General features: G+C 40.6%; 1 protein-coding gene across 1 annotated transcript; it reads right to left on the bottom strand.

Moving 5' to 3' along the window:
* Nucleotides 1-15,783: 15,783 nt before the first annotated feature.
* On the bottom strand, nt 15,784-24,723 carry fzd4 (frizzled class receptor 4). Its single transcript, XM_072392598.1, has 6 exons — nt 24,067-24,723; nt 21,468-21,605; nt 20,478-20,858; nt 20,141-20,286; nt 18,916-19,163; nt 15,784-18,735 (listed from the first exon to the last, which is right to left on the bottom strand). Exons 1-6 carry the CDS (start codon nt 24,313-24,315, stop codon nt 18,317-18,319), a joined length of 1,581 nt encoding a protein of 526 aa, XP_072248699.1. The 5' UTR covers nt 24,316-24,723; the 3' UTR covers nt 15,784-18,316.
* Between the last annotated feature and the right edge of the window lie 394 nt (nt 24,724-25,117).

Genomic DNA, 25,117 nt, shown 5'->3' with positions numbered 1-25,117 from the left:
AGACATCTGTCTCCTCACACAAGCCATATGCCTTGTAACTCGAGCCCCCTCTAGTCTCCATCCCCCTGTTTCACTTTCATGTCTTTTTCTCTTTCTGTCCCCCATCTTGTTGTCTTTGATGGAGAGCCAGGGGCTGGCGCGAGCTCCTGCTCCAGGGCTTTATGGTACATTGTCCCCCTCTGCTACTGTCATTTGCAAACTAGCTCACACATTGACACACACTCAGAGGCATGTGATTGAGAGATAGATAATGTAAAAGCAGATTCTATTATGCCCCATGGCTTACTTTACAAAGAGCAGATTTGCATTAAAATCCTCTAAATTACTCTGACTCTGTTGGTGGCCTACCTTCATTATGGCCTCATGTACAGATGTGAGAGTGGACATTATTTCATGAATGTCAACATACAATGAAAATCGACATCACACCAGAACTCTCTATTTTCTTGGTTTTAACTCGGTTTATGTACTCATTCTTTTCTTTTACTTTAGATTGATGGCGCTTTTTCTTTCGATGGCTTTTGCTGCCATTACTACAGTAAACCAACTAAATGTAGGTGACATTAAATCAATTTTTCACATTGATTTAAAACATCAACATCGAGTTTCAGAGTCTCTTATCAGGTTTCTGCTTTTGTTTGAACATTCTGAACCTTTCAATCATGCTGGATGAAAAACAGCAACACCGAAAAGAACAAGCCATTTTTGCTGCTTTGAAAACTGATAATCTGTCATGTCTGATGTCACACCTCCCATCAAAATAGATAAGATCACCCAAATTACTGCATCTATATCATCCATGACATGTTGTTGTACCTGAGAGTTTGTTCTGTCTGAATTGAAGTCAAAGACAATTTTACACACTGTCAACAATAAAAATGCTACTGCAAAGTAAAAGGGGTCATTGTGCAAGATGGAGACAATGTTTTATTCTTATGGTTTTGTTCAGGAATTCAAGCTCCTTAAGTAGACAGTTCGGCAGTTTGCAGACTCACACATTAATAATGTATGCACACAAGTTTCATAGTCAAGAAACTCATCAGGCAGAGTGCAGTGGCCTTTGTCTCGTATGGTCAGGGGCAGCCTCTATTAGCTGTGAAACCCACTAAATTGGTCAAATATTAAGTGTTACAGTGATAGCATTTCACTTTAAATTGTACCAAAATGTTGCATCTCCCTTATGTAATCATAGATTTAATATATGTTTTAGAGGCCACTGTGAATTCAAAGGGTCGGATCTGACTGAGAACGCAGCCAAAAGCAGCACTCGTCAACATTTTCATCCTTAATCGACCCATTATGACCCGGATCCCATCAACATTTTCAACACTTGCTAATCAGATTTTTCAAAAATGTTGATCAACATGAAAGTAAAGTCAGTAATTGCCAATAAAAGTTTTAAACTATCAAATGATTTTTTTATTTTGTGTTTCAGGTTTATTCAGGGGCTGAGAAATAAAAAGCTTTATTGGACAGCTATAAGTTTTCTGGAAAACCCTCAGGTTGAGAGAGCTGTTTTCACAAAGCTTTAGGTCTGAATGGGTTATGGTATATCCAAAATCTGTTCGGGATTTTTGTTTTGTTTTTTAAGTGTGATGATTTGATTTTTGTTTTCTACTTTTTTTCTTAGTGTTTGGAGTTACTGGTCTTCATATTCTAGTTTATTCTTTGCTCTGTTTAGTTTCTTGATTTCTATGTCTTGCCCACTTTTCTATCATAGTCTGTGACCTTTGCTTTGGTTTTATTTCTGTGAGGTGTTTACTTATTTCTTACTAATTACTTATTTCATTTCCAGTCTCTCTTTTATAATTTGCCTTGGTTGTTGTTCTTGCTTTTGCTTGATATGTATCTGTCTGTATCTAGTCTTTGTTTTGTAATGCCTCAGTTCTGTTCATGTGTTTAGCTTTTGGTCCTGATCTTAGTTCAGTTTCTAGTTTATTCCATCTTAGTTTCCCATACTCACCAGAATTTGTCCTCACTCCCTGCTGATTGGTTTCCTCAGCTCTCCCACACACCTGTCTATAGTTAATTAGACTCAGCCTGTTTCCCTTGTTTCATCTGTCCCTTCAGCATGTAGACTCCATGTTTTCCAGTCCCACCAAACCTTGACAATAGGTTTGTTTCACTTATGTTTCAAATGTTTTATCTTCATAATGTAAGTTATTGTTAGGTTTGTGTTAGGGAGACTGCCATGCTAATAAATAAGTGTGTTTTATTGCACCTGCTGTAAGTAGCTTGTCTATAGAAGATACATTTTGATTGGACATAGGGGAGCAGTGTCGTCAGTTTGATTTGAAAGAAGAGCCCAGAGCAGGACTGTTTTCCTAATCTCGTCCCCACTGGTTTGCCGACTATTAGTGACACTAATGGACAAGTTCTTTTCCATTTGATGTGTTCACTAAGTTCACAGCGGTGAAATTAGTGAGACCTGCCTCGTCTTGTTTTAGTATTCTAAATACCAGCCGTGCTCAGCTTTTCAACTTTGTTTGTTGAGTTTACATCTGTAGTCACAGCTAGCTAAGTACAGAAGCTTAAGAAAAAAACAATGAATTTATTTCAATGTGGCAGCGATTATAACTGTCAAATCCTGCAAGATTTACTTGGGTCCCTGCAGGATCCCAGTGCAGTCCTCTTACTGAAAGTAAGTATTCTTATTGGATTGATGTGAGAGCTCTGCAGGTCCAAAATGAGTTTGTTGTCCTGAACTTTGTATGAATGAATTGCACCACAGACACCAAGCACACGAGCAAACATGCTGACACGCATTTATCAGCAGACACAGATTTATTATGGGGAGATGGACATGAAGTGAAAGCCACAGATGTGCTTGAGCACACACATCTCTTCTATATCTTAGAAATCCATTTAAGCTATGTACCTGCCAAAAAGAGGATTTGAGCTCAGCGTCTACAACCAGTCAGCTGCGCTGCACTGCCCAGTGCACATCATACACAGACACAATCACACCCACAACCTGTCTTTTCCTTACCTACTTCCACATTCATCCATAATACATTCAACCCCTGCCTTGTAATTGGAAAGAGAGGCCACGTGCATTCTGCCATGTGTGTGTGTGCCTGTTAGACAGAAATATGCAGCATAAAAAGGAAAAGCCTCTCTTGTCTTCAAGGTTCAGTGTGAAACATTTAGGGGACTCAATAGGTAGAAATACAATATCATAAATATTTGTTTTCAATTATGTTGAATCACATAACTAATGAATATTTGTGTTGTGCGTGTGCAGCCACTGCAATGCATTTTTCTCTTCCATGCTTGAAAGTGGAGGTTGACATGAGAGATGTTCAGCTGCTTGTAACCTGAAACGTCATCACTAGATGTCATGGAATCCTGCAAACAGGTGAGGAGTGGCATTTCTTATTTAAGAAACCACCACAGCAAACCGCAACCTTCAAACTTCAATCTACACGCTGTAAATAAAATACGGTATTTGGATCCTGCAGTAAGGCAGGCCTGTAAAGATCTACAATGAAAGTATTACACACATTTTAAGGATGCTTGTGCATATTTTTTAACTAAAACATGTTCTCATTGATGCATCCTTGGCTAACACAACTGCAATTGCTTCAAATAAATACAAACTGATGTGTTTTCTCCCCCGTCACAGAATGTTAAAGCATTTCAGCGTGACTGGCACAGTGCTCTGGAGCTTATGCAATATATGACTACATAAATTTTAAGGAGACCTATGCATGCTGAGGTTGGGGGGGGAATGAGATGAGTGAAAACAATGCCAGATATCTCTTACTACTATGTTTAGATGCTTTTTCACATCAGCTTATTCTGTCTGTCTCTCTCTGTCTCTCAGATGCTCCATTTGCCCTGACAGTCCTTTGGCTGCTCTTTCCCTGTGGACCCAATTAGTAGTGAGCCCTCGAAGACAGATCATGGCCTTTAGCAGTGCTCAATGGGTAAACTGGGGAAAACAGGGATGGAGAGGATGACAGGGCCTCAGGTGGAAGCGAAGTGTGAATTTTTGGGAAATGGAAGATGATGGTAAAAGAGGAGAGTGACCAGAAGGAAATGGGAGGAAGTGAAAAAATTGATGAATAAAATGGGGGACAGCTCATGTGAACGTGTGTTAATGGAAGATTATGAGAAGTGGGAGAGAATGAGATGGAACTGTCTAAAGCAAAACAAGGCTCAAAGGCTACTGTTTTCATTTGCCTTGTGCTGCCCAAAAGTTGGACTTGGTTTAATTGATTACGAGAAAGTAATCAGAAATACCCTCAGGGAGCTTTGAATGATGACGGAAAATAGATTATAATATTGACGTACTTCTCTATCATGAGCTCAGTGTTGTTTTATTCTAAAGCTGTCTGGCTTGCTTTTTGATCACTTCCTTTTTTATCTAATGGATTTTTGCCTGCTCATTTCTGTGACTTTGGCCTCTTTTGTCATTCCCTTCACACCTGTTTCGTGTTTAGTTAATTAGAGCTCTGTTCCTGCCATCAACGCCTGGATAGTTACTTGTGGGTGAAGTACATGTCAAGTAAGAAATTAAAGCTGACTGCTGTTTTTGGTTGAGAACATGTTGGTGTGTATCCACATACTCAAACATAGACTTGAGCTATAACTATATACTATATACTCTTTGGAATACTAATACATATTCCCATGAAAAGAAGTCAAGCAACTAAAAACAAAACTGTTTGTAAACAACTGATTTTATAGCCACAGTGGCACCATTATTGTAGATGTCATACAAATATTTCACAATTAAGCTACATAACAAAGTATTCCCAACAGATTTACTACTCAGATTGAACAACTTAAGTTTCAGATATGGTTCTGGTATACACTTTTCTGATGACTTCTCATATATTGTACCTCAGGCAGAGAAAGTGACAGACTAGAGAGTATTTCTGCTCTCCAGGCATTCCGAACCGGAGAAAAAAACATCACAATAATGAGCTGCAAACAATAGCTAGCTGCTAGCTCAACAGCTGCTGGCTCCATATAGCAATGCTTGATGGTCCATGTCGAGTAATGTAGTGTAAAGCTTCTGTACAATACTTATATCAAATGTTTGTGTTTGTGGTGCAATGTATGATGAAATGTTTAGGTTGATATTTTGAACAACACTACAGAGTGGACTATATAAAGAATAAGTGCACATTCCAACACAGTCCATATTCCTCTCATGAGCAGTTTTCCAGCCCTATTTTTATGTGGAGGATGGATTTGTCAGGGACGGCACAGAAATACTCAGGGGGGTTTAGAAAATGTATCTCCAAGTTTTATTTACAGAGGATGAAAAAAAGAACAAGTTTCTAAGACAGTAATGCTTGGGTTCAGAAAAGAGGGCAACAAAACTAAACCCACGGGCATCAACGCAGGAAACTAAGCAACTGACTGACCACCCGAATTCAAATGAACTCATAAGGAAAATGTACACACTGGTGGCTGATCAGGCCATTCTGACACAAAACAAGGAAATGGACTAAATACTCAAATAAACTACAACAAAAACTTATCAGTAGAGTGCTAAGTAGTAACCTAACCTATGAAGAGAAAAATAAAAATAATCAGATGTCTCACTGTCAAAGGGAAAAAGAAAAAAATCCTGCTTAATCCAACGCAGGGCTGGAGCCTAACCCAGCTGTCAATGAAAGAGGCAGAGTACACCCTGGACAGGTCACCAGTCCATCAGTCTAAAACCCACAAGGAAAACCAAAACCCTCCCCCTGTTGCCTGAAACACTTGGTACAGCCCAATTGGGCATCAACCTTGTTTAACCAGATGTAAGGCAGCTGAGAGGCCTTTCATTGATGGGCCAGGCAACTAGGTGTGTGCATCCAAGTTGTCAGAATTTGCTCATAAAATATGGAAATTGTCTGGTTATTTTAACTGTTAGTGCATCTAACTATACATTTTTAGTAAATTCAACAAAATGGTTGCCAGCCTGACCTTTGCTAAGGATGTGGCTACTTGTGCTGCCATCACAAGATGTCTACTGTAAAAGGCCAGCTGGCACTCACATCCCAAAGCACATTAAACCGTTCACTTGTCTTGACTCCCTTCAGGGAAATTTGATCAGTTTAAAGAATAGAGTGCCTGACTTTCCAGACATCTTAGTACTATGATTGATTAGAATGAAAGTTCCAAAGTACAAAGTAAAGTGTTGGAGGTGAAGCCTACTCATGGACACAATTTTTTTTCTTTTTCTTTTGCCACAATAATGCAGGATACAAGAGAAGCAACAAATGAAAATGCAGCAAGGGTCTTGCATGAGTTGTCTGTAATATATATCTGCTTGTATGTGGTAATCCTTCAGCGGATCAACTTTTGTGACATTTTAGCAATACCGTCATTAAAGTTTTGTCTGACATTTAACATTGTCATTGATATGACTGCTCCCTTGTTACTCTACAGTAAGCCTGATAACCCTGCTTATTTTAGGCAGTTGTTCTGTGTTATGTCCAGTCTAGGAGTAACCAAGACACAACATGAAAATGACCCATCTTCCTCAGGTCTCAAGCAGCCACAGAGACATAGTTAAGATGTTCCAGCAATGAAGGTTTCTTCACAAGTTGTATGAGAAACACAGAGTCGACTTGGAGTTAAAGGATAAGCTTCAGGATGGGACAAGGCCAAAACAACAAACAACACTATCTACGTCACCTAAATAAAGAAAAGCAAAAGAAAAGACAATTGCTTACTTTCCTAATCTAACAAAACAGATGAAAATGATTGGAAAACAATATGGTAGCCTGCTCCTATAACCTCCAAATTGTGAATGTGGGAAGTTATGTTTCAATATTGTGACAAACCGTGTGGCTGGTTAGGATGAGAGGGAGATGAGTGACTCACTGTCATCGTCCCAGCTGTGTGCAAGACTCCCCAGATACATCCACAAGTACCAAAGCAAGGAACGAAAATACAATATTTGCTCAGTTCCTAGGTAAAGGGTGAGAATAGATTCTGCAGGATTTGAGCTGAGCAGCTTTAGGGCTCTTTGAATGTGATGCTGAACATGATGGAATAATCTAATACAGGGAATATGAAAAACGCCAGAACTTCTGCGTGGGGGGAGTGAGTGATCTAGAGGCTGAGTGGGACATTAAGTGCTGTCATATAGAATGTCACGCTCAGTGTACTACTCCTGGACTACAGAACGCTGGTGTTCATAAATTAGATTTGTGCCAAAGCTCCATGAGCTGCTGATTAACTTTTTAGTTGTTTAACGAGACCTGAAGCTATATGCTCTGGACACTGGCATGGATCATTTTAAAGAATGTGCAGCGCTACCCACTGTGCTGGAGAACAAGTTCAAACTAATGTGAGACTGCAATTTTAATAATCTGAAAGGTGCTCATAGATTTTATTTCAAACGCTTTTGTAGCCTTTTATTTCTAGATGAAGTTCACATATATCAGATGGCATATAATAAATGTAAATGAAAGGAATTAACTGATGACCTTGCCTAGCACACAACCAGCTTTTGTTTGATGTAATCATGTTGTACAGAATGCTTGGGCCAATTTTTCTGTCTCAAGCAAAAACTACTATGTAGCTACTAATGTAGCAGCGTCAGAGTCAGTGAGACCGTATAGTCCATTTGCTCCACATACCGTAAACTCTCAACATCAGTATATTTGGATACGATCACATCATCATCATGGGATCAAGGGGGAATCCCTTGAGAGCAGGATGAAATGAGAGGGAAGGACGGGTCAAGAGACTAGCAACTACATCTTTTTTTGTTGTTGTTGTTGCATGTCAACAGATTTCTGATGAAAATGAGCTCTCTGTCTTCTTTGCTGTTTCCACAGGGAAAAAAGGAGAATTTCTACACTTGCAACAGCTACCTCAACCAGAAAGTAAATAAAACCAAATCCGTCATGACATAGGAAGCTCTTGGCACAACAAGAAAGATAGTGATTGTACATGTAGAGAACTCTCCGCATTTTTATTTTTTTTGGATTCAGATCCAGTGGAACAGGTGGTCCAGATGATATGGTTCAAATATATTTCTGTCAAAATGGGTGAAAAATTAAACTGTAGTTGTCCAGGTTGGCACAGAAATGTCTGTCTGTCTTATAATGCACAGTTACCCTGAATATTATTGAGAAAGTATTACATCTGACTGGCCAAAAAAGTAGATAATAGATTTATTTGGAAGCTTTAAACCAAAAGGACTTTCTTTTTGTCTTGTTTATACTTTTAGCCTAAGGATTTAATCAGATTAAAGCAGTAGCATATAAACTCTTCAACAGGAAGTTTTTCCCAATCCTGGTTCTTGGCCCCCCTGCTCTGCACATTTTACACGTTTCCCTGCTCCAACACACCTGATTCAGATAAATGGGGAAGCTCAGAAGCTCCTCATCAAGCTTTGCTGAAGCCTGGTGAAGATCCATTAATTTGAATCAGGTATTTCAGAGGAGACAAACCTTTAACACATGCCTGGTGGTGGTGTCTCAGGACCAGCACTGGGAAACACTGTACTGACTGAAGACTACAGTTACCACAGTTTTTGCTGCTTAATAACTTCCTGTTTTATTTTATAGATTTCCCCCTTACGTATTGTAGTTGAGTTTCCTTCATGTTATATGTTCATACCCCCGACTGTCACACCTGTTTTGCTTTTGTCATCATTCCCCCATGTATTTGTTTTACCTGTGCTGTTAAATTCCATTATGCAGTCACCAGGGATGCACCAAGTAATTGCTGTTTTAGAATTAATTTCAGTTAATTTTCACAGCAGCATCTGTCACTATTTAACATTTCCAATGAAGTCCCATGACAAGCACTCAATCATGGAGCCTCTGGCTCTGGCAAAATTTCCAGTCCCAAAACAAAACCTGTTTGATATACGGTAAACAGCAGAACAGCAGGTGTGCATCCATACAGTGTAGCACTTATTTGCCAGAGAAAGTCCAAAATAATAACCATGCACTGCATGCATTTAGTTCTGGCTGTCACCATCATGTTTTCTAACACAATTAGGGTCCAGTTTGCAGAAAACCTGTCAGAACTGTCTTTTGTCCATCGTCTCCTTCCAGATACTGCAGAATAATTGCGACTAACAGTAAAAGAGAAGATCAACCATTACCCTACCGCTATTGCCCAGCTGGTTTCTGGCTGAAACTGTAACGTAGTTTGATTATTTCTGTCTAACCTGCTGATAATATAGCAGGCTTTGCTGTTTAAAGGAATCCAGTATGCCACACTCCTAATACCAGAAATTTAATTAAACTTAACCACAAGACATGGTGCAACAAAGTTGTAAACATGTAGAGAGAAGGAGAGGAAAGCCATGTAAAACCCAACATTTCACTGCAACATTTAATTGAAATCTAGACAAGCCCTTTGTCATCACTGCTGGCTATCAAACTCACATGATCAAAATTCTGACATTTTCTTGTGAGTAACTTATAGTAAAGCTAATTTACTGTTGAAACTTTGGGCTACCTGAAGCCACAGGTGAATGTTTGCATGTTAATCTAACACAATTTTAATAAAATCTCATGTTGTAGCCTTTGCAAGAGTATTTTGGCCTAATGCATTGGTTGGAATGTTGGTGGGCATGCAGTGGTTTTATATCATACCAAGTGTACCCGAATCTAAATTTGTGTGTGTGCAATTAAATATGTTTAAGGTCTGTTTCACAGCTTCTTCCTCTCAATTTGGCATATGTGATTTGTGTCTTACTATCAGAAAATGATGTGCCTCATTAATCTTTAATTCCTCCGCTTCAGTCACTCTCTCAGGCTTTTCCTATAATTAAGACAATCTTTTACTTACGATTAAATGTTGTTGACATTTTTCATGTCTTGTTTTTAATGTCACCCCTTCCCATTTATGTTACACCATTGGTACAAGCAGCAAGGATTAGCTATTTCAATTTTGCAGGCAGCAGCTTCAATCACAACAAACATTCTGACTTGCCATTTAGTTAAAGGTATGGGTGCTCTTACAACAGTAATTACAGCTCTTTCTGATTCATGGGTTCCAGTAGCAGAAGACTGGAACTGAAATAGCAACCCTGGATCAGCGGTTTTTTCTTTTATAATTGAGTCCTGTTTGGACTTTTTTTTAATTTGAGCTTTTTTACACATGACACCAACATGTTCAGTTGCCTCCAGTTTAATGGAAAGCTGTGCATGTGTGAAGGGGCTTCTGTTAGTCAGAGAGATGGCTCCGCTCACTGAAAGCCCACTTTCTTCTGATTGGTGCAGGAATCTGACAGGCCGTGATTTTAAATAGATGGATTGACAGATAACAAAATAACAGTGCTGTTTAAATTTTCCTCGGCCCCGGTTTGATCTACGGTGACAAGCTGCAGCATCAAGTTTGTTTTACTCTGTATCGGAGACAAATGAACAACAGAAATCTGAACTGTAAGGTTCTGCTCTCTATCTAACTAGATATCTATATTTTCAAATTTTACCATCCACCACTGTTTTGTTTATCACAATTCTGTGTGTTAGTTTTCTTGATATTAGTTCCTGTGGCTAAATGGAAACTGTAACTCTGAAAGGATCTACAGATTTAGTTGGTTTTTTTTCTCACTAGAAAACATTCAGTCGATGGTATCCCAACCTCAGCAAAGAGTTAAAGGTTCAGCTGTTCTAGTTACAGCTAGTATCTTCTCAAAAGCCTGACACTACAAAGCCTATACCAGACAACCATTTCCAGATTTCCTGTGCTTTCTACTTGCATGTGCTTGTCATTTAATTTCCATGTCTGTGTGACAGGTTTGCAACTCTAGTGTTTTGGACCAGATTTAATAAGCAGGGCACAGCAACTCCTGGATCACAGGCTTGAGCTAATTGTCTCATTCTTATTCAAGCATCCAGTAAAGTATAGCTGGCAGTGCAAAGTCACTGACACACAGATGGGGAAAAAAAACAAACACAAATGCGCCAACCAATACTGTCGAAGCTGAAGCCATCATAGACTACGGCAAAACCAGATACAGATGCAGAACCTATCAACAAGGGTGAAAAGCACATAGTAAACACCAAAACATGAACACCCAATAGGACGTTTGCATTTATATACTTACTTAAATGTTTTAGAATATAGAATAGGCTGGTTTCATTTTTTATTCTTACAAAATTAATTAGTTAATTGCTGTACATCAAAGACGTAAGCTAAGAAATATGATGATATACATGGAATAAGTCAGCTCACATAACCGATATAGGTATTATGTACAAGTAGCTAGTTATTAGGTTGTTGGTGGTTGAAGTGATTGTAATTTAGCATAAGTGATCTTATTTTTTTATAGTTATAGTTATAATTGGAATATCGTAATTGATACAATGCTGTGGTTTATGATACAAACCTAATGGCATCTCCACTGTATAGAACATTTGTATTTAGTTCATTTATATTTATATTTATGTAGATTATATGGTGACCATGGAACACATATTTGATAGCAGAGACACAGGTTGAGTCAATGGAAATTATGAAACCAACTTTAAATTTCAAAATAACTAAACATGGCAAAATCCTGACCAGGGAAACTGACACGCCAGTGTCACTTCTGCTTGTTTTCTTTCTGTACTGAGCACAGATGCACAGGAAAAACTAATAGGAAACAAACCCAGACAGGCTCTTGGAGATGGATTATGTTTGTATGAGTCATTTCCAGTTATTCGGTTTGCCAAGCTGGCTTTCTGATTGAGGGAAACAATGGAGTCATTTCTTAGGCAGCATTTTTTGTGCTTTTCTCTCCATTTTTTTTATTTATTTTTTTATAACTCTGCTTCATAAACTTACCACTTTTCTTCTCAAGCCCCTGCCCCCCCATCAGCTTATCCTTATTTTTAGTCCCATTTTTCTATCGCCTATTCACTGCACTCACCCCCATCCCTATGTGCATTACTACACTGAACAGTTGACATTTCAAAAGTTGACAAATGTCCTGCTGACATAACAAGGGAATCACTCAGCTTTTCTCCCTCATGAGACCACATTTCTCCTCAGTATTGGCTTTACCTTTAAACCAAGCAGCCTCTATACACAAGAGACAATGCCTCTGACAGCTCTTTGCACCAACAACCTTGTGTTTCTGAGTCTAGCAGTCTATGCCTCATTGGTTAGCATAAAAAGTGTACTTTTGCTATTGCAGCTCTAACAGCCTTGACTCACACTGTTTATTTATGATGATTTTTTTACAAGTAATCATGTAGTTTATCTCAAAATGAATAAAGAAGCAGCGGGCTGAAGTCCAAATAACCATCTTCAAATGTGTTATATTTTTTCATTAAGAAATCTAAAATTAATTTTTAATTTATAGACGTGTAACATTAAAGTAGCCGTGCCTCTAATTTGAAAGTCGGAACCAGACTGAACACATCCAAAGTGCTTTCACGTTTCTTCTTTTTTTGTGTGACAATTGACCAATGAAGATTTGAACTAAAGTTTAAAGATCTGAAAACTTTAGGCTTCTCTTCTGTCCAGACTGGAGGAATTTATTTATTTTTCGCTCTCTTGTAATCCTGGCAGACTGAAGTATTTTTTAGTGAAATGTGTCCATGGTTAGAGCTGCACAGTCTTGTAATGGTGTAAAGTTTTTCTGTAGATGGGCATTTTAGGTTAAATGTGGGATTTTGAATTTGCACTAGGTGTGAGGATACATAGTTGTCTGTGTCCTGTGATGGACTGGTGCAGAGTGTAGTGACATTACAAAATTAGATTCAGTACAGTTTAATACATTCTCGTTTATCATGTATCAATACATTCTTATCACCAATAATTACAGTGCACTTCAAATTGTCAAATTCAGACATTATAGAGAGAAAGCAGTCAATTTCCCTTTGAAGTTGTGGATGAAAGAGGAAAAGTTTAGGCAACTAACAAGCAAGTACATGCATATGAACATGGAGCTCAAGAACCAGAAAGAGAACAATGACTACAAAGCACAAATTTCAGGAGAGACGAGATGCAGCGTGAAACAACCCACAGCAGGGGTTTAAATTCATGAAGACTGAGAGAAAAATAGGGAAAGATGCTCAGTGCATCATGGGCTGTACAGAGGCAGCTCTTACAAAAGGCAAACCAAAAGTCACCTAACAACACAAACAAGAGTGTCTGTCCCCTCAACACAAGCTGTGAGTTGGTTCTACAGAAAGAGGACCCACTGTTAGAAATGCATCTACTGTTTCTGTTCAACTCGTAGAACATCATGACACCACTAATGAGCCTGAGCACACTCAGAGCACAGCGTTATTTAGAAGCTCGTGGTGCCATCTAGTGTTAACAAAGGAAACATAAAACTGTAGTGATGTGGTAACATCAGCAGCTTTGTTGACATAAAAATATCACATGTGCTCAAGTTTGATGAAGTTAAGTCCATTGTTATTTGTCTGAGAAACTTCAAGACTAAGAGACATTTTGACTTTGTGAGGACAATAAATGTCTTGCAAAAGACACAAGATTTGCACATTCATTTTCCATATACTGTCCCATGGAGCAGCAAACATCAAACCCTGCAGATGGTTTATACAGGTTTTTTTCCATAGCTTTCAGGATTTTCTTAATGCTAAATGATCTGTCCACTGTCAGTATCAAAACATTTTCAAATTTTTGTGACCTGACCTTAAACATTGAATACATCTTTGTCTTCCACTGAATAATTTCAGTCTTTCACACACCCTGCCATGTATAAAGAGCTCTCTGTTTCAGCTTGATGGTGAATAATTCTTTAATCTCTCCCCTGGCCAGGATTTTGGATTTCAGCCTCAGCTCGTTAACATGTTTGGCCTGAGAACCGACATTTTCAAATCCTTCTTGCACAGAATTGGCTCTCAGGCCAAGACAACTACGTCACCCAGAATCCCCAGTGGTGGCCATTACTTCAAACTATCCATACAGTATAGACCCTGAGCAGAATGGGAAAACAATTTCAACATTTCTGAGAGGGAACAGCTGCAGCATTCTGCTGCTGGATGATAACAGATTCTGTTTTCTCCACTTCTCTCACTTGATCCCTTTCGCTTTTCTCACCGGCCCCTTTCATTTTGCTTTTCTTTCTCTAGTCTTTCACTTCATTTTCTCTGTCCCTGGGTGCTCACTTCCTCCTCTTTTCCTTTACTTCTAATCTACTATGTGCTCAAATGTCTTTGCACCCCCATTTATACACACACACACACAGCAATGCAAGCAACCACTCATACACACAATTGTGCACAGGGGAATCCAGCTCTGAACACATACCCAAGAATGCTAGTCCAAGGAATTTTAATACGGCCCTTTAACTTTTCGACATTTAAAGAAATCTAACATGCTGTGCTGTCATATTTTGTTCCACTTTGTAGCTGTTATTACTGTGCATATGTTTGAGTGTGTGTGAACTGGTTTTGTCTGAGAAAAGCGGAAATCCAGCGGCTGTGCTGTAAAGCTGTCATTTAGGAATATAATTTAAAGTGTAACTTGATGTCGTTTTAAGATTGGAAAATCTGCTATCAGCGTGATCTGTTGGCTGTGAAACACTTGTGTGCTACAAGTTACTGTGTCTCTAAATAACCGCAGAAATGTAGAAACTGCTGCCGAGATGGAAAGGCCTGGAAATTAAATGACCTGTGAGATACACTGGAAAACTCCCTTAAAACACCAGGAGGTTTTGAGCTTCAACAAGCAATGCAATACAAATACTACCATGTAAGGTATTCATTTTAGAACCGTTATAACTTCTCCTCTTTCTTTGTGTGTGTGTTGGTTTATGAACATGCTTGCTGTGCCCAAACTCTCTTTGCATGAGTGTGTGTGTCTGTATGTGGGGAGCCACATCTGGAAACAATAAAGGAGTAGATGCTGTCACTCTCCCTTTACCTCAGGCTTTTGAGTGTGCTCTTAAACAAACACTGAATTCACTCGCAGTAAATTACAGGAAGGCAATCGGAGCTGCACTCGGATATTATGACTCCATCTCGTCTTGTTTGCTGACACTCACACACCCATCTATGCACACACACGAACATGCCTAGAACAAATTTTTCCCCAAAGCCTAACTTCTATGAAGTGTAATTGGAAAAAAACAAAACAAATTACACCTAAGTTTGGAGCTTGAGTTGGTTTGTGCTTCTGCAAATATTTCTGTGCATGCTGTAAAGGTGCATGTGTGCTGTAAGTTAAAAGTGTTGCTATTGACAGTGACAGTTTACACTGCGGATTCAAAGCACATTTAGGCCTTCTGGAGCATTTTTTTAAAACCCAAACTAAGAGTAACTATATAAAAAAAAAAAAATGTAAAAGACATCATAACAGAATCACTGTGGTGTGGATGTTAAGCACTAACAGGCTTAGGTGAGAGCAAACAGCTGTTTAAAAGTATTAATTTGTCACCTCAGACAAGAGGTGGCAGCATTGTCCAACCCAGTAATTTAACAGCGCAGAGCACGAGCAGCAGAACGTTCATCCTTTCACTCCATTTACTTTCTGTCTTTAACTGCTCCATAGCAGCTTTTAGGGGCACAGAGATGTAAATATGCAAAGCTTCCCAGGCACCTGAAACCTGAAGTTAAGTGAGAATTAGATTTCTTTGTCTTATCTGACTTTAAAAGGAGCCTGTTTTGGGTCCAGAAATGCTGAGCTCTGAGTTTTTCCTATCTTATGAAGTTGTATGGAACAACGTTTTGATCAATTTACTGCAAAGAAAACAGGAAGATTAAACTGTAATGAAAATCCTTATTTAAAAAGGCCCCAATTCAGTTCAACATACCTGGAACAACACCACACACACACACATATACGCATCCTTCTACTGTGCGTGAGAGAAGTACAGAGACGTGCAATATCACAACAACAAACTGGAAATCAAAATGTTTTTTATTCAACTTCTGATACAAAAGTGTTTTTAAATAAACAAGTTTTAAAATTTGTCACTTTTTTTTACAAGGATAAATTAGCAGTTTCTTTACAATACATTGATGTCATTGTCAAGACAATGAGTGTTCAACACGAAGGAGCAGTCCAAACCTTAGAGGCTATGATCCGTGTTGGTGAACTGACCTCAGCGGCGATTCACATCTGGGTTTCTCAAAAGCATTTACAAGTCCACACCGACAGTGGTTAAGTGTTGCACACACTCGCTGCGTTTCAAGGCACATTCTGTGATTGTTTGGAAATGTCACCTGAAGCTCAGCGTGGTCATAAGAGAGGAGGGAGCCAAAACATTTGAGGCAGATTGAGAGGGAAACTCCATTAGCTCAGAGGGGAGGTGGTCAGAGGTTAATTTAATTCACTTTAAGTGAATGTAATGTTTGTTTGACTTTGGAAATTTAATAAGTGTTCCAAGGTATGCTGGTTTGAGACATGCTGTTTTTTCCAGGGTTCTAGGTTTCACCAGAACCATCAACGCTGGATACAATTTTTAGGGAAAAACGCAGCCCTGAAATTGTATTTGTCTCATTCTAAACATTGGCTTAAAAACAAAAATGGAGTGGGGCACTATCTGGTTACAGATGACACACAGAACGACAAATATTCATCACATTGCCCAGAAAAAGATTTGTGACGCACGCCACATATTACACATACAAAGACTCACAGAACTGCTGAAGCTTTGCTTTTTAGATTGTCAGGCTAGTACACAGTTAATGAGTTTGATAGCTGCAGGACAGGATGAGTCAGGACAAAAACACTCATTGAATTTAAAGCTTGCAGTCACTGCAAGGAACTACACAAATAAAATGGCAGCGCAGGCCTGCTATTAACTTCTCCATCAGAAATGTACAAAAATCTCTTTTAGGGAGGGCTCGATTGTCAGGGGAATGAGCCTTAATGTATCAGGCAAAGTGAAAAAGAAACATGATGACATCAGCCGGAGCTAGTGCCGGTTTCACCTTGCTGCCTCTGTGATGGCCTGGGTCAAAAATAAAAAAATAAAAACGGCAAATCAGGTGGCCTCAGTTGGACAGAAATGTTTTCTCATTATTGTAATTTCTTTAACTTGTGTTATTGATTGACAGCATGGTCACATATCAGCTGGTAAATTTGTTTTTTAGCACCAGATCTTTATACACGACAAGATACTTAAAACAACCTACCTGCCAGAAAAAGCACATATTTGTCCTTTTGATATCAAGAGTGGCTTCTCTCTCGGCACACTTTGCATCGGCTTTTTACATTTTATCGTCAGACTCTTGCAGGATACTGTATGAAAGCTTTACATGAAACGCCTTTTGCTCTTGCATAATGTGTACTTTGGCAACTGATTGTCCATAAATTCTCATTCTTAAACCTGCCTCTGACCCAGTGTTTGGAAAAGGGCTGGGGTAATAATTAAATTTCCTGGATTTCATGGTAACCCAAGAGCACGTATAGTTCAGGGTTTCCAGGAGAACTGATGCTTCTGGATTTATGGGGCAACACTCGCGAGTATTTGCTTTAACAATATTTGTAAGAATGTAAAGTTTTTTTGCAGCATTCATAATGAACCCCTCCCACCCAAACTCCCCCTGTTAATGGCTCTGTGCACATCACTGTGCTGTATGGTTTTAGTCCCACCACTGCTGTCCATCACTTCATATATTATACAATTATAGTGCATTATTACAGCTTAGAGCTGGTTTCCCAAAAATTCAAAGCAATAAAGTCACCTGTACTTTTGTACTGTATAAAAAGGCATGGCTCCTAACTGTTCAGATTAATGTTTAAATGTAAACAAATTGTACAAGTAAGGCAACAATTCGGATTTTCATTCCAATACTTTTACGTTTTGATATCCATTAGTTGATTTAATTGCTGAAAAGGTTCCTCAGGGTGTCAAATGCTTTTGGGAAACTTCAGCTCACATCCACCCCATACAATATCTGCTCCAGTGTAAAAGTTTAAACTTCAAAAGACCCTTAAAAGACACAACAGCATACACGTTTTCTGGATTCAGCAGGTTCAGTCTCTTCTGCTGAGGACTCTGGTGAAAAAGAGAGACAGAGAGGTAGACACGGTGCTATACAGCTTATTGGTGTATCTTGTCTGCATATAGATTCTTCTGCTCTGCCTTATCCATCTCTCTTTTTCCTTAACATTTTTTGCTTTCTCCACCTCTCTGGGCAACGGAGGTCTAACGGAGGTAGAGAGGCTACTATTGCTACTATTGTTTGACTCAGTCTTCCCATTTTCTCCTTCATAACCCCTCCTAGAGGCTCCCTCAGGGAGCTCATGTGGCGCCATTACACCTGATGGCTTCTTCAGGAAAGTCCTGCTACATTCCTGTGTCCCTGTGACTTTTAACACTCCTCTCCTTTCTTGATTCTCGCCAACCTTCATTTAGCAGAATGAGTTCCTATACAAGAGAAGAAGGCAGAATTCATTCCTGTCCATCCTCACTCTGGTTTTCTTTTCACACCACTGTCTCGTTGCCCTTCCCTGGTTTGATCCAGCCCTCGCCCGGCGCTCTCTTGCCACCTCGGCTTGCTCGGCTGTCTCTGAGCAGCCGTGCAGAGCAGCGCTGCCAGGTGTGGAGGGTTTTCGCTGACCAGATCCACATCCCTGATGTGATGCCTACGAGCAGCGACATGAAGATTCGAAGCATCTCTGATGCCACGTATGAGTTCTGGGTGGTGGCGCTGAACTCCCCCCAGTGAGACAGCTGGTAGAGGTAACAGCCGATGACGGTGGATGCTGGAACGGTGTACAGAACGGAAAACACCCCGATCTTCACCATTAAGCGTTCCAGCTTGTCTGTTTTGGCACCGTCCTTTTGCAGATTGGAGCGGATCTTAAAAAGAGCCACAAGGCCTGCGCAGATGAACAAAGTGCCTGGAGGGCAGGAAGGACACAAATGTCACGCAAGAACCAACCAACCAACAAACAAAAAAAATAATGTCAGTCACATTTGAAAGAACTAAAAGGAATGCATGTTTTAGAAATAGAAAGGAAGAACATGGCAAAAATACCACATTGGCAAGTGAATCATTTGGATCACTGCTCTGTATTTACCTATTAGAAGATAGGTGGCAAGTGGTGCTACCACAAACCCTGTGAGGGCCTCCTGCTGCTGGTTGCCAACGTAACACAACCCCGTCAGGTCATCTGCATCCACCAGTCTCATGATGAGGATGACTATGGTTTTAACAGCTGGGATAGCCCAGGCCGCTATGTGAAAGTAGGAGCTGTGCATTTCAATCGCCTCGTGTCCCCACTTGAGTCCAGCAGCCAAAAACCAAGTGAGGGTCAGGATCACCCACCTGGGAGAAGGGGTGGAAGAAAGAATGAGATGGGCACAAATCTGTTTTCATACGTACAACTGAGTATAGTGTTATTTCAGCCAGACCATGGAAGCTAGTGTCAGCGCTCTATCTCTGTATAAGATCAGCTGATAGCAGCTGATCCTGATTCAAGCCGACTCCCTTCTACACATGCAGCTGACAAATTTCATTTGGTTCAAACTGCTCTAACCCGCCTGCCCCTGCTCCCTTCACTTCTCCTTCCTATACTGTATTTAACTTTAATTTCCAGTATGTCATCTCTGATTCTTTGGATATTTGACACAGTTTTGCCTGCTCTAAACTCTCCACATATGCAAAATAAAAATGGTCACAGAACAGTGCAATGTAAACCAATATAAATCACTACATATGACAAAAACTGCTGTCATTTTGATGACAGCAGTCCAGGTTGAAATATCTCTCTTATATTTACAGTGAATAGAAGTAATACATTTCAGAAAGCAAGACCCCAAACTCTGAATCCACTTTCACTACAAGAGCATCTCAAAATGACCCATTCATGTAACTTTTTAGAACTAATCAGGAGGACGAATGCAGTCCTTATCTGTAACTTGGTTATCATGACAGCAGTTAGTTATGAGCTGCATAACAGAGGGTTGTGATCATACTTCAGGAGAGGGTTAAGTCCTTGGCCTGTAGCTTTTCCAAATGGAGAAGGCAAACAGGAAAACAAGGGCCGAGTGAAAAGGAAGAAAAAGAGCTGTGACAGCAGTGTGTTTCCACTGCAACTTTATTTGCAGCACGCACTGGAAAAGCGGCGCTTTTACACTGGGCACACAGGCCAACTTGTACAGAGGTTATGAGACAGGATAGTTTGATTTTTAAGGAAAACAGGATGCAAGTCTCGTGTTCCAATTGTTCGACCTCAAGCCATTCACAGCAGCTGATGACAACGGGCAAACTGGGACAAAGAAGCAAAGTGTGTTTGAACTAACCAGAGTGAGGAGGCCATGCCAAAGAAATAAAGGAGGAGGAAGACTATGGCACAGCCAGTGCTCTTTAATCCTTCTTGTACCAGAATTGGTACGGCTGCAGCATCCAGATCACAGGAAACGCGCTCTCTCCCCAGAGTCAGTCGTACCTAGAAAAGTAGGTGTAGCTGAATTAATAACAGGAAAAGACAGTACAAAGACAGAGTTTTACCATGTCATCTTTTTTTGTGTCAAGAAGCTTTACAATTTATTTTGATTTCACCGTCTTTAAGCCAGTCTTTTAATCTATTTTACAGAAACACCCTAACTGTAACAATAACAGAGTGGATATCCTACTTACCAGGTAGGCAACGCTGTACAGATTACAGCACATGGAGAGAAAGATAATGGGCCTCTCAGGGTAGGAGAAACGCTGTGAGTCCAAAAGAAAGGTCAGGACAGTCAGAGTGGTAGACAGGAAGCACAACACGGCCCACACCGCCATCCATGCATCCGTGAAGACTTTGGCCCCTCGTCGGTAGAGCCCGCTGTCATAGCCGCACTGGAGAGTGCAGGTTTCAGTCTGTTTGAGCCAGGTGTACTGGTCAGGTGCAGATCCCAGACATTCCTCCTGATGGGGAGGATGGCGGACCGGCTGGTAGGGAGGGTCCTCATCCCCAGGACCCTCCATACACATGTGATTGTGGTCGTTTTGAGGTGGGAAGCGACTGCAGTTGAGCACCTGCAAAGAAAACATGGTGTCAATTGGTACTTTTCCCATATCCGACAACCTTTTCACATCTCTCAACAATTTGGGATGCCATGATCATGAAAAAAAAACATGAAAACTGTCAAATAACTGTCCTTTTCTACTCATTTTCTGCCACTATTGGCCTTAGGTTAGCAATAGAAAAGCATTGAACTTTATCATTTGGTTTAAAACCAAAACACGCTCATAGTGGTGCTTAGAAAGTTTGGCTTAGAAATTCGATCAATGACGTTAATGTTAAAAGAGGCTCATTAAAATGTTATTCTGTCAAATAATTCAAGTTAAGTGTCTCAAGATAAACAGCTGCAGGTGCTTATTTTCCACTCAGGCTCCATTAAAAAGAAAGGGCTTCAACAAGGTATTAAAAGAGTGCCACTTAGACCTCAAACTTGGACAGACTGTAGAAAAAACTGATGGAAATGCCTGTTTGATTCAGCCAGCTGTTTTAATGGAGGTACTGCAAAAATTGTGGAAAATGATCCCATCCAACTAAAATAACTGTAATCAGACCTACTATCAACCATAACCTGAAGACAAGCTTGTTGAAATTTCTCAGCCAGTTCTCATGATGATGTGACTCACCTCAGGCCATATGAAGCCAAACTCATGGAGAACCGGGAGGCACTTTCTCTTGACGGACAGGCACATGCTACCACATGGTCCGATGGGGATGGGGACCTTGTCCGTGCACATGGGCACATAAACCGAGCAGAGAAAAAACTGGAGAAAAAGAAAGGGGTAAAACATTGCATGATTAAGATTCGGTTCTTTTTATGTGTTACAACGATCTGCAAGCTGAATTTAGTTTCTTTGGTGGATTCTGGGGGGGGGGGGGGGGGGGGGAGCAATGTTGCATCAGTCATAAAAGGAGCGTAGACTGATGCTGCTGAAAATGCACTTACATTCAAGAGTTTGCTTTTCTAAAGAATGGGGTGTAAGAAGACTGGATCACTTTTGGCTTCTCCATCTGCTTGTGTGCACGTCTCACTATCTTGCTGCTTTGTATGTTTTGTCTTGCCATACATTAGCATCACAGATTCTATTTGCAGGGTCTCCATTCTGACTTCTAGAAAGAAACACTGCAGCTGACACTACCCTGGTCCAAGGTTACACATATAACTGCATTGTTGGAGGGAAGAAAAAAGAACCTAAGAAGACTATGTGCTACATGACGATGCACAAACCTCCCCCTAACCCAAGGCTATGTTTCTCAGTTAAACAGATCTTCCAGGTGTGCTTATAAAGATCTTATATAACTGTTGGGAGTGTTTATAATGTGAGAGAAGACCCAGTATGGAGTTACAACGTGCAGAGTTTTCAGTGGTTTAATGCATCTACTATGAAATCTATTTGAAGGCAGAGTGTAAAATTGTGCCAGGCTCATGACAGAGGGAGCGATTCAGCTACTGTTCGAAAAAGGAAACAAACATTTGCCCCATATGCACGTACTTGTGTTTAAAGTAAGGACGTTTTTGCATTTTAGCGTTAACACCATGTGTCTCAATAAGAGCTAAATGTTAATGTTAAGCCTTGGTCCAGTGATAGACAAACCACAGCCCTTGAACGAAGCCCAAATGAAACATGAATCCAAGAAGTGTGTCAAGGTTGGGAAATAAATACACTCTATGTTCCTGATATAAAACACACCAAATAATGATTACATATTGAATAGATTGAATCGACTGGCTGCTGTTGTCTTACACATGTACAGGCTCATAGTGTTACCAGAAGCATCCTCTGATCATTACGGTGTGATACCGTAAAACTGTGTCACAGACTGTGAAGAGCTACATTGCCTAAAAAGCACTTCTATGACTCAAACTTCCTTTAAACCCAAATTGTCCTCTGATCAGTATCTGAGTTGCAGCTCGATTTTATCTGAAAGCTGAACAGGTTAGTATTAAGTTTCTCTCCACATAATAATAAATCCCTTTTCTCGAAAATGATCATAAGCTGTTTGTCCGTAGCCATTTGTGAGTTGAAATGAAATCAGCAGTAGTTACAAAAGTACAGGCTTGTTCAACGCGATAGGCTGTGGGAATCTTTTATGTGTCAGCTCATACTCTCACAAAGGTTAATACAAGCGCAGGATATTAAATTACATGCAATTTGATGTCTGCTTCTCACGGTGAGTTATGCATACTCAACCAGTGATGGTAATGTAACCCCTTCTGAGGTGTCCCCCCTGCCTCCGACCGTTTGTAACCTGAGTGCTGCCACTTCAGTGCTAAAAGCTGCTCCGGTTACCAGTCAGGAAGCCTCCCATTAGAGCAAATGTTAGGTGATACCGTCTCTCTTTCCCCCTTTTCCCTCTTTAGTTGTGTGTGTGTGTGTGTGAGAGAGAGCGAGACCGAGACTGACTTGGATGTCAGCTAAACTTACAGGACAATTTACAACTGGGGGAAAGCAGTCTGTGCTGTGGCAGCTCCTTGTTCTGCCTGGTTGTTTCAAACCTGCTGGGTTTTTTCTTTTTTAGCTCTGTATTTTTACAACATGCCAAAACATTATTAGATCCTGTTTTACAACATATATATATATATATATATTAGGGTAAACACAATTAGCCCAGTCTGCCACCCCCACCTCCAAAAAAAAAAAGAAAGAAAGAAATCTGCCCTGTTATGTCACCAGTCATTCCAATTATAGTCTTAAGTAAAATCTCAGAGATGCATAATGGGGCCAATCAAATTTTTTTTTACATGGTGCATGAGTCAAACAAGCAGCGTTTGTCTCGGGACACTGAGGGCACCATTGTTTTCAAGAAGACAGTACAGTATAAGGCCCTGAAGATTCAGCTGTTGCTGTGTGGGGCATGAACTCAGAATGTCAACAGACAGAGGGGACATTTTCAATGAAATTAGCATGGCAGCCTGGCACAACAGCAGGGAGGGGAGGCTTACTTTAACTGCATGGGAATCGACCCATAATATGCTCATTATTGCTGGCACCATCCGTCTGAGCGGCTCACAGAATAGGCACTTATTGCTGGTAGCTCCCTGTCATGTGCTCTGGGACCACACTCTGCTCCTCTGACTCTCTTTGCGCGCACTCACACGCACAAATATAGCACACTTTTCCAAGTCCACAACCGCGGTTCCTAAGACTGAGTGTAACTCCAGCAGCTTCAATGTGCACTTTTAAAAACTGCTAAGCTGTAATGACACAGGACTGGGTGTAGTACCTTGAGTTGACTGGAGCAGCCGTACTGGATGAGCGGCGTGAACGTGGTCAGCTGCAGCTCTGCGTCCGATTGCAGCACGTTGCCGACCAGATTGGGCATCTTGGTGACGTTGTAGCCGAGACCCTGGCACATGCTGATCCGGATCGGGTCGCAGGTCATCTCCTCGACCTCGTCGCCGAAAGCGTTGACCACGCAGAGCGGACAGACGAGGAGAAGCAAAGCGGCCACGGTGAGCGACATCCCAGGCATGTTCTCCCCCACACTGAGCGGGCGTCCTCCGTAAACCTGTAATTATCTCCACAAACAAGGTATGGTCGCCTTGGTAACGAAAACACGTGGATATAGTCCAGCAGGAGCGAAGAGTGCAGTCCGAGCTTTTTTCTTTCTTTCCCTCTTCTTCTTTTTGTTTAAAGAGGTTACAATATCCCACTTTGAGCCATTCAAATATCCAAAAAGCAGCAGCGAAACATCGCAAGATCTACGCGTCTTATCTGTTAAATTATTCAGTGCGTCTGCAGTTAGAAAACACCTACATCTTAGAATAATCCACAATTTGTCGTTGCGTTGTCTCTCCTTATTGACTTCGTGTGTTGAAGCGCAGTGGTGCCCCGACAGATTCAGCTGCTCTGGTTTAGCGCGTACTGCCTACAAGCGTTCACTGATAAACTTTATTGTGTCTGTGAAGGGAGACTATTTTCCCTGTCCAGCGGAGATCCGACCAATCCATGCCCGGGAGTTGAGTTTCCCTGACCAACCCCTTGCCAGGAGGGCGGGATCCAGAAGAAAAATAGAATGGCGAGCATCCAGCGTACACCCCCTATCCTCTATCCATTTTCTCTTCGCCTTCTCGATTTTGCCTCTCCTGTCTCATTTCCTTTTTTCAGGTTTTTTCTTTCCTCACAACATTCCTCAACTAATCCTGACAATATGCAGAAGTTGTACTTTGCCTAATGTGGCTTACATAGATTTTTAGAAAACACTTGCATCTTTGTGGTGTGTGACTATGCTTTTATTTTATATTTAAAGTCCCTTACGATGCTTTAAGGCTGTC

Source organism: Leuresthes tenuis, unplaced genomic scaffold (genome assembly GCF_036924035.1).
Source record: "Leuresthes tenuis unplaced genomic scaffold, fLeuTen1.0.hap1 SCAF_9, whole genome shotgun sequence".
NCBI classification, from domain to species: Eukaryota; Metazoa; Chordata; class Actinopteri; order Atheriniformes; family Atherinopsidae; genus Leuresthes; species Leuresthes tenuis.
This window is presented reverse-complemented; position numbering and strand designations above follow the sequence as displayed.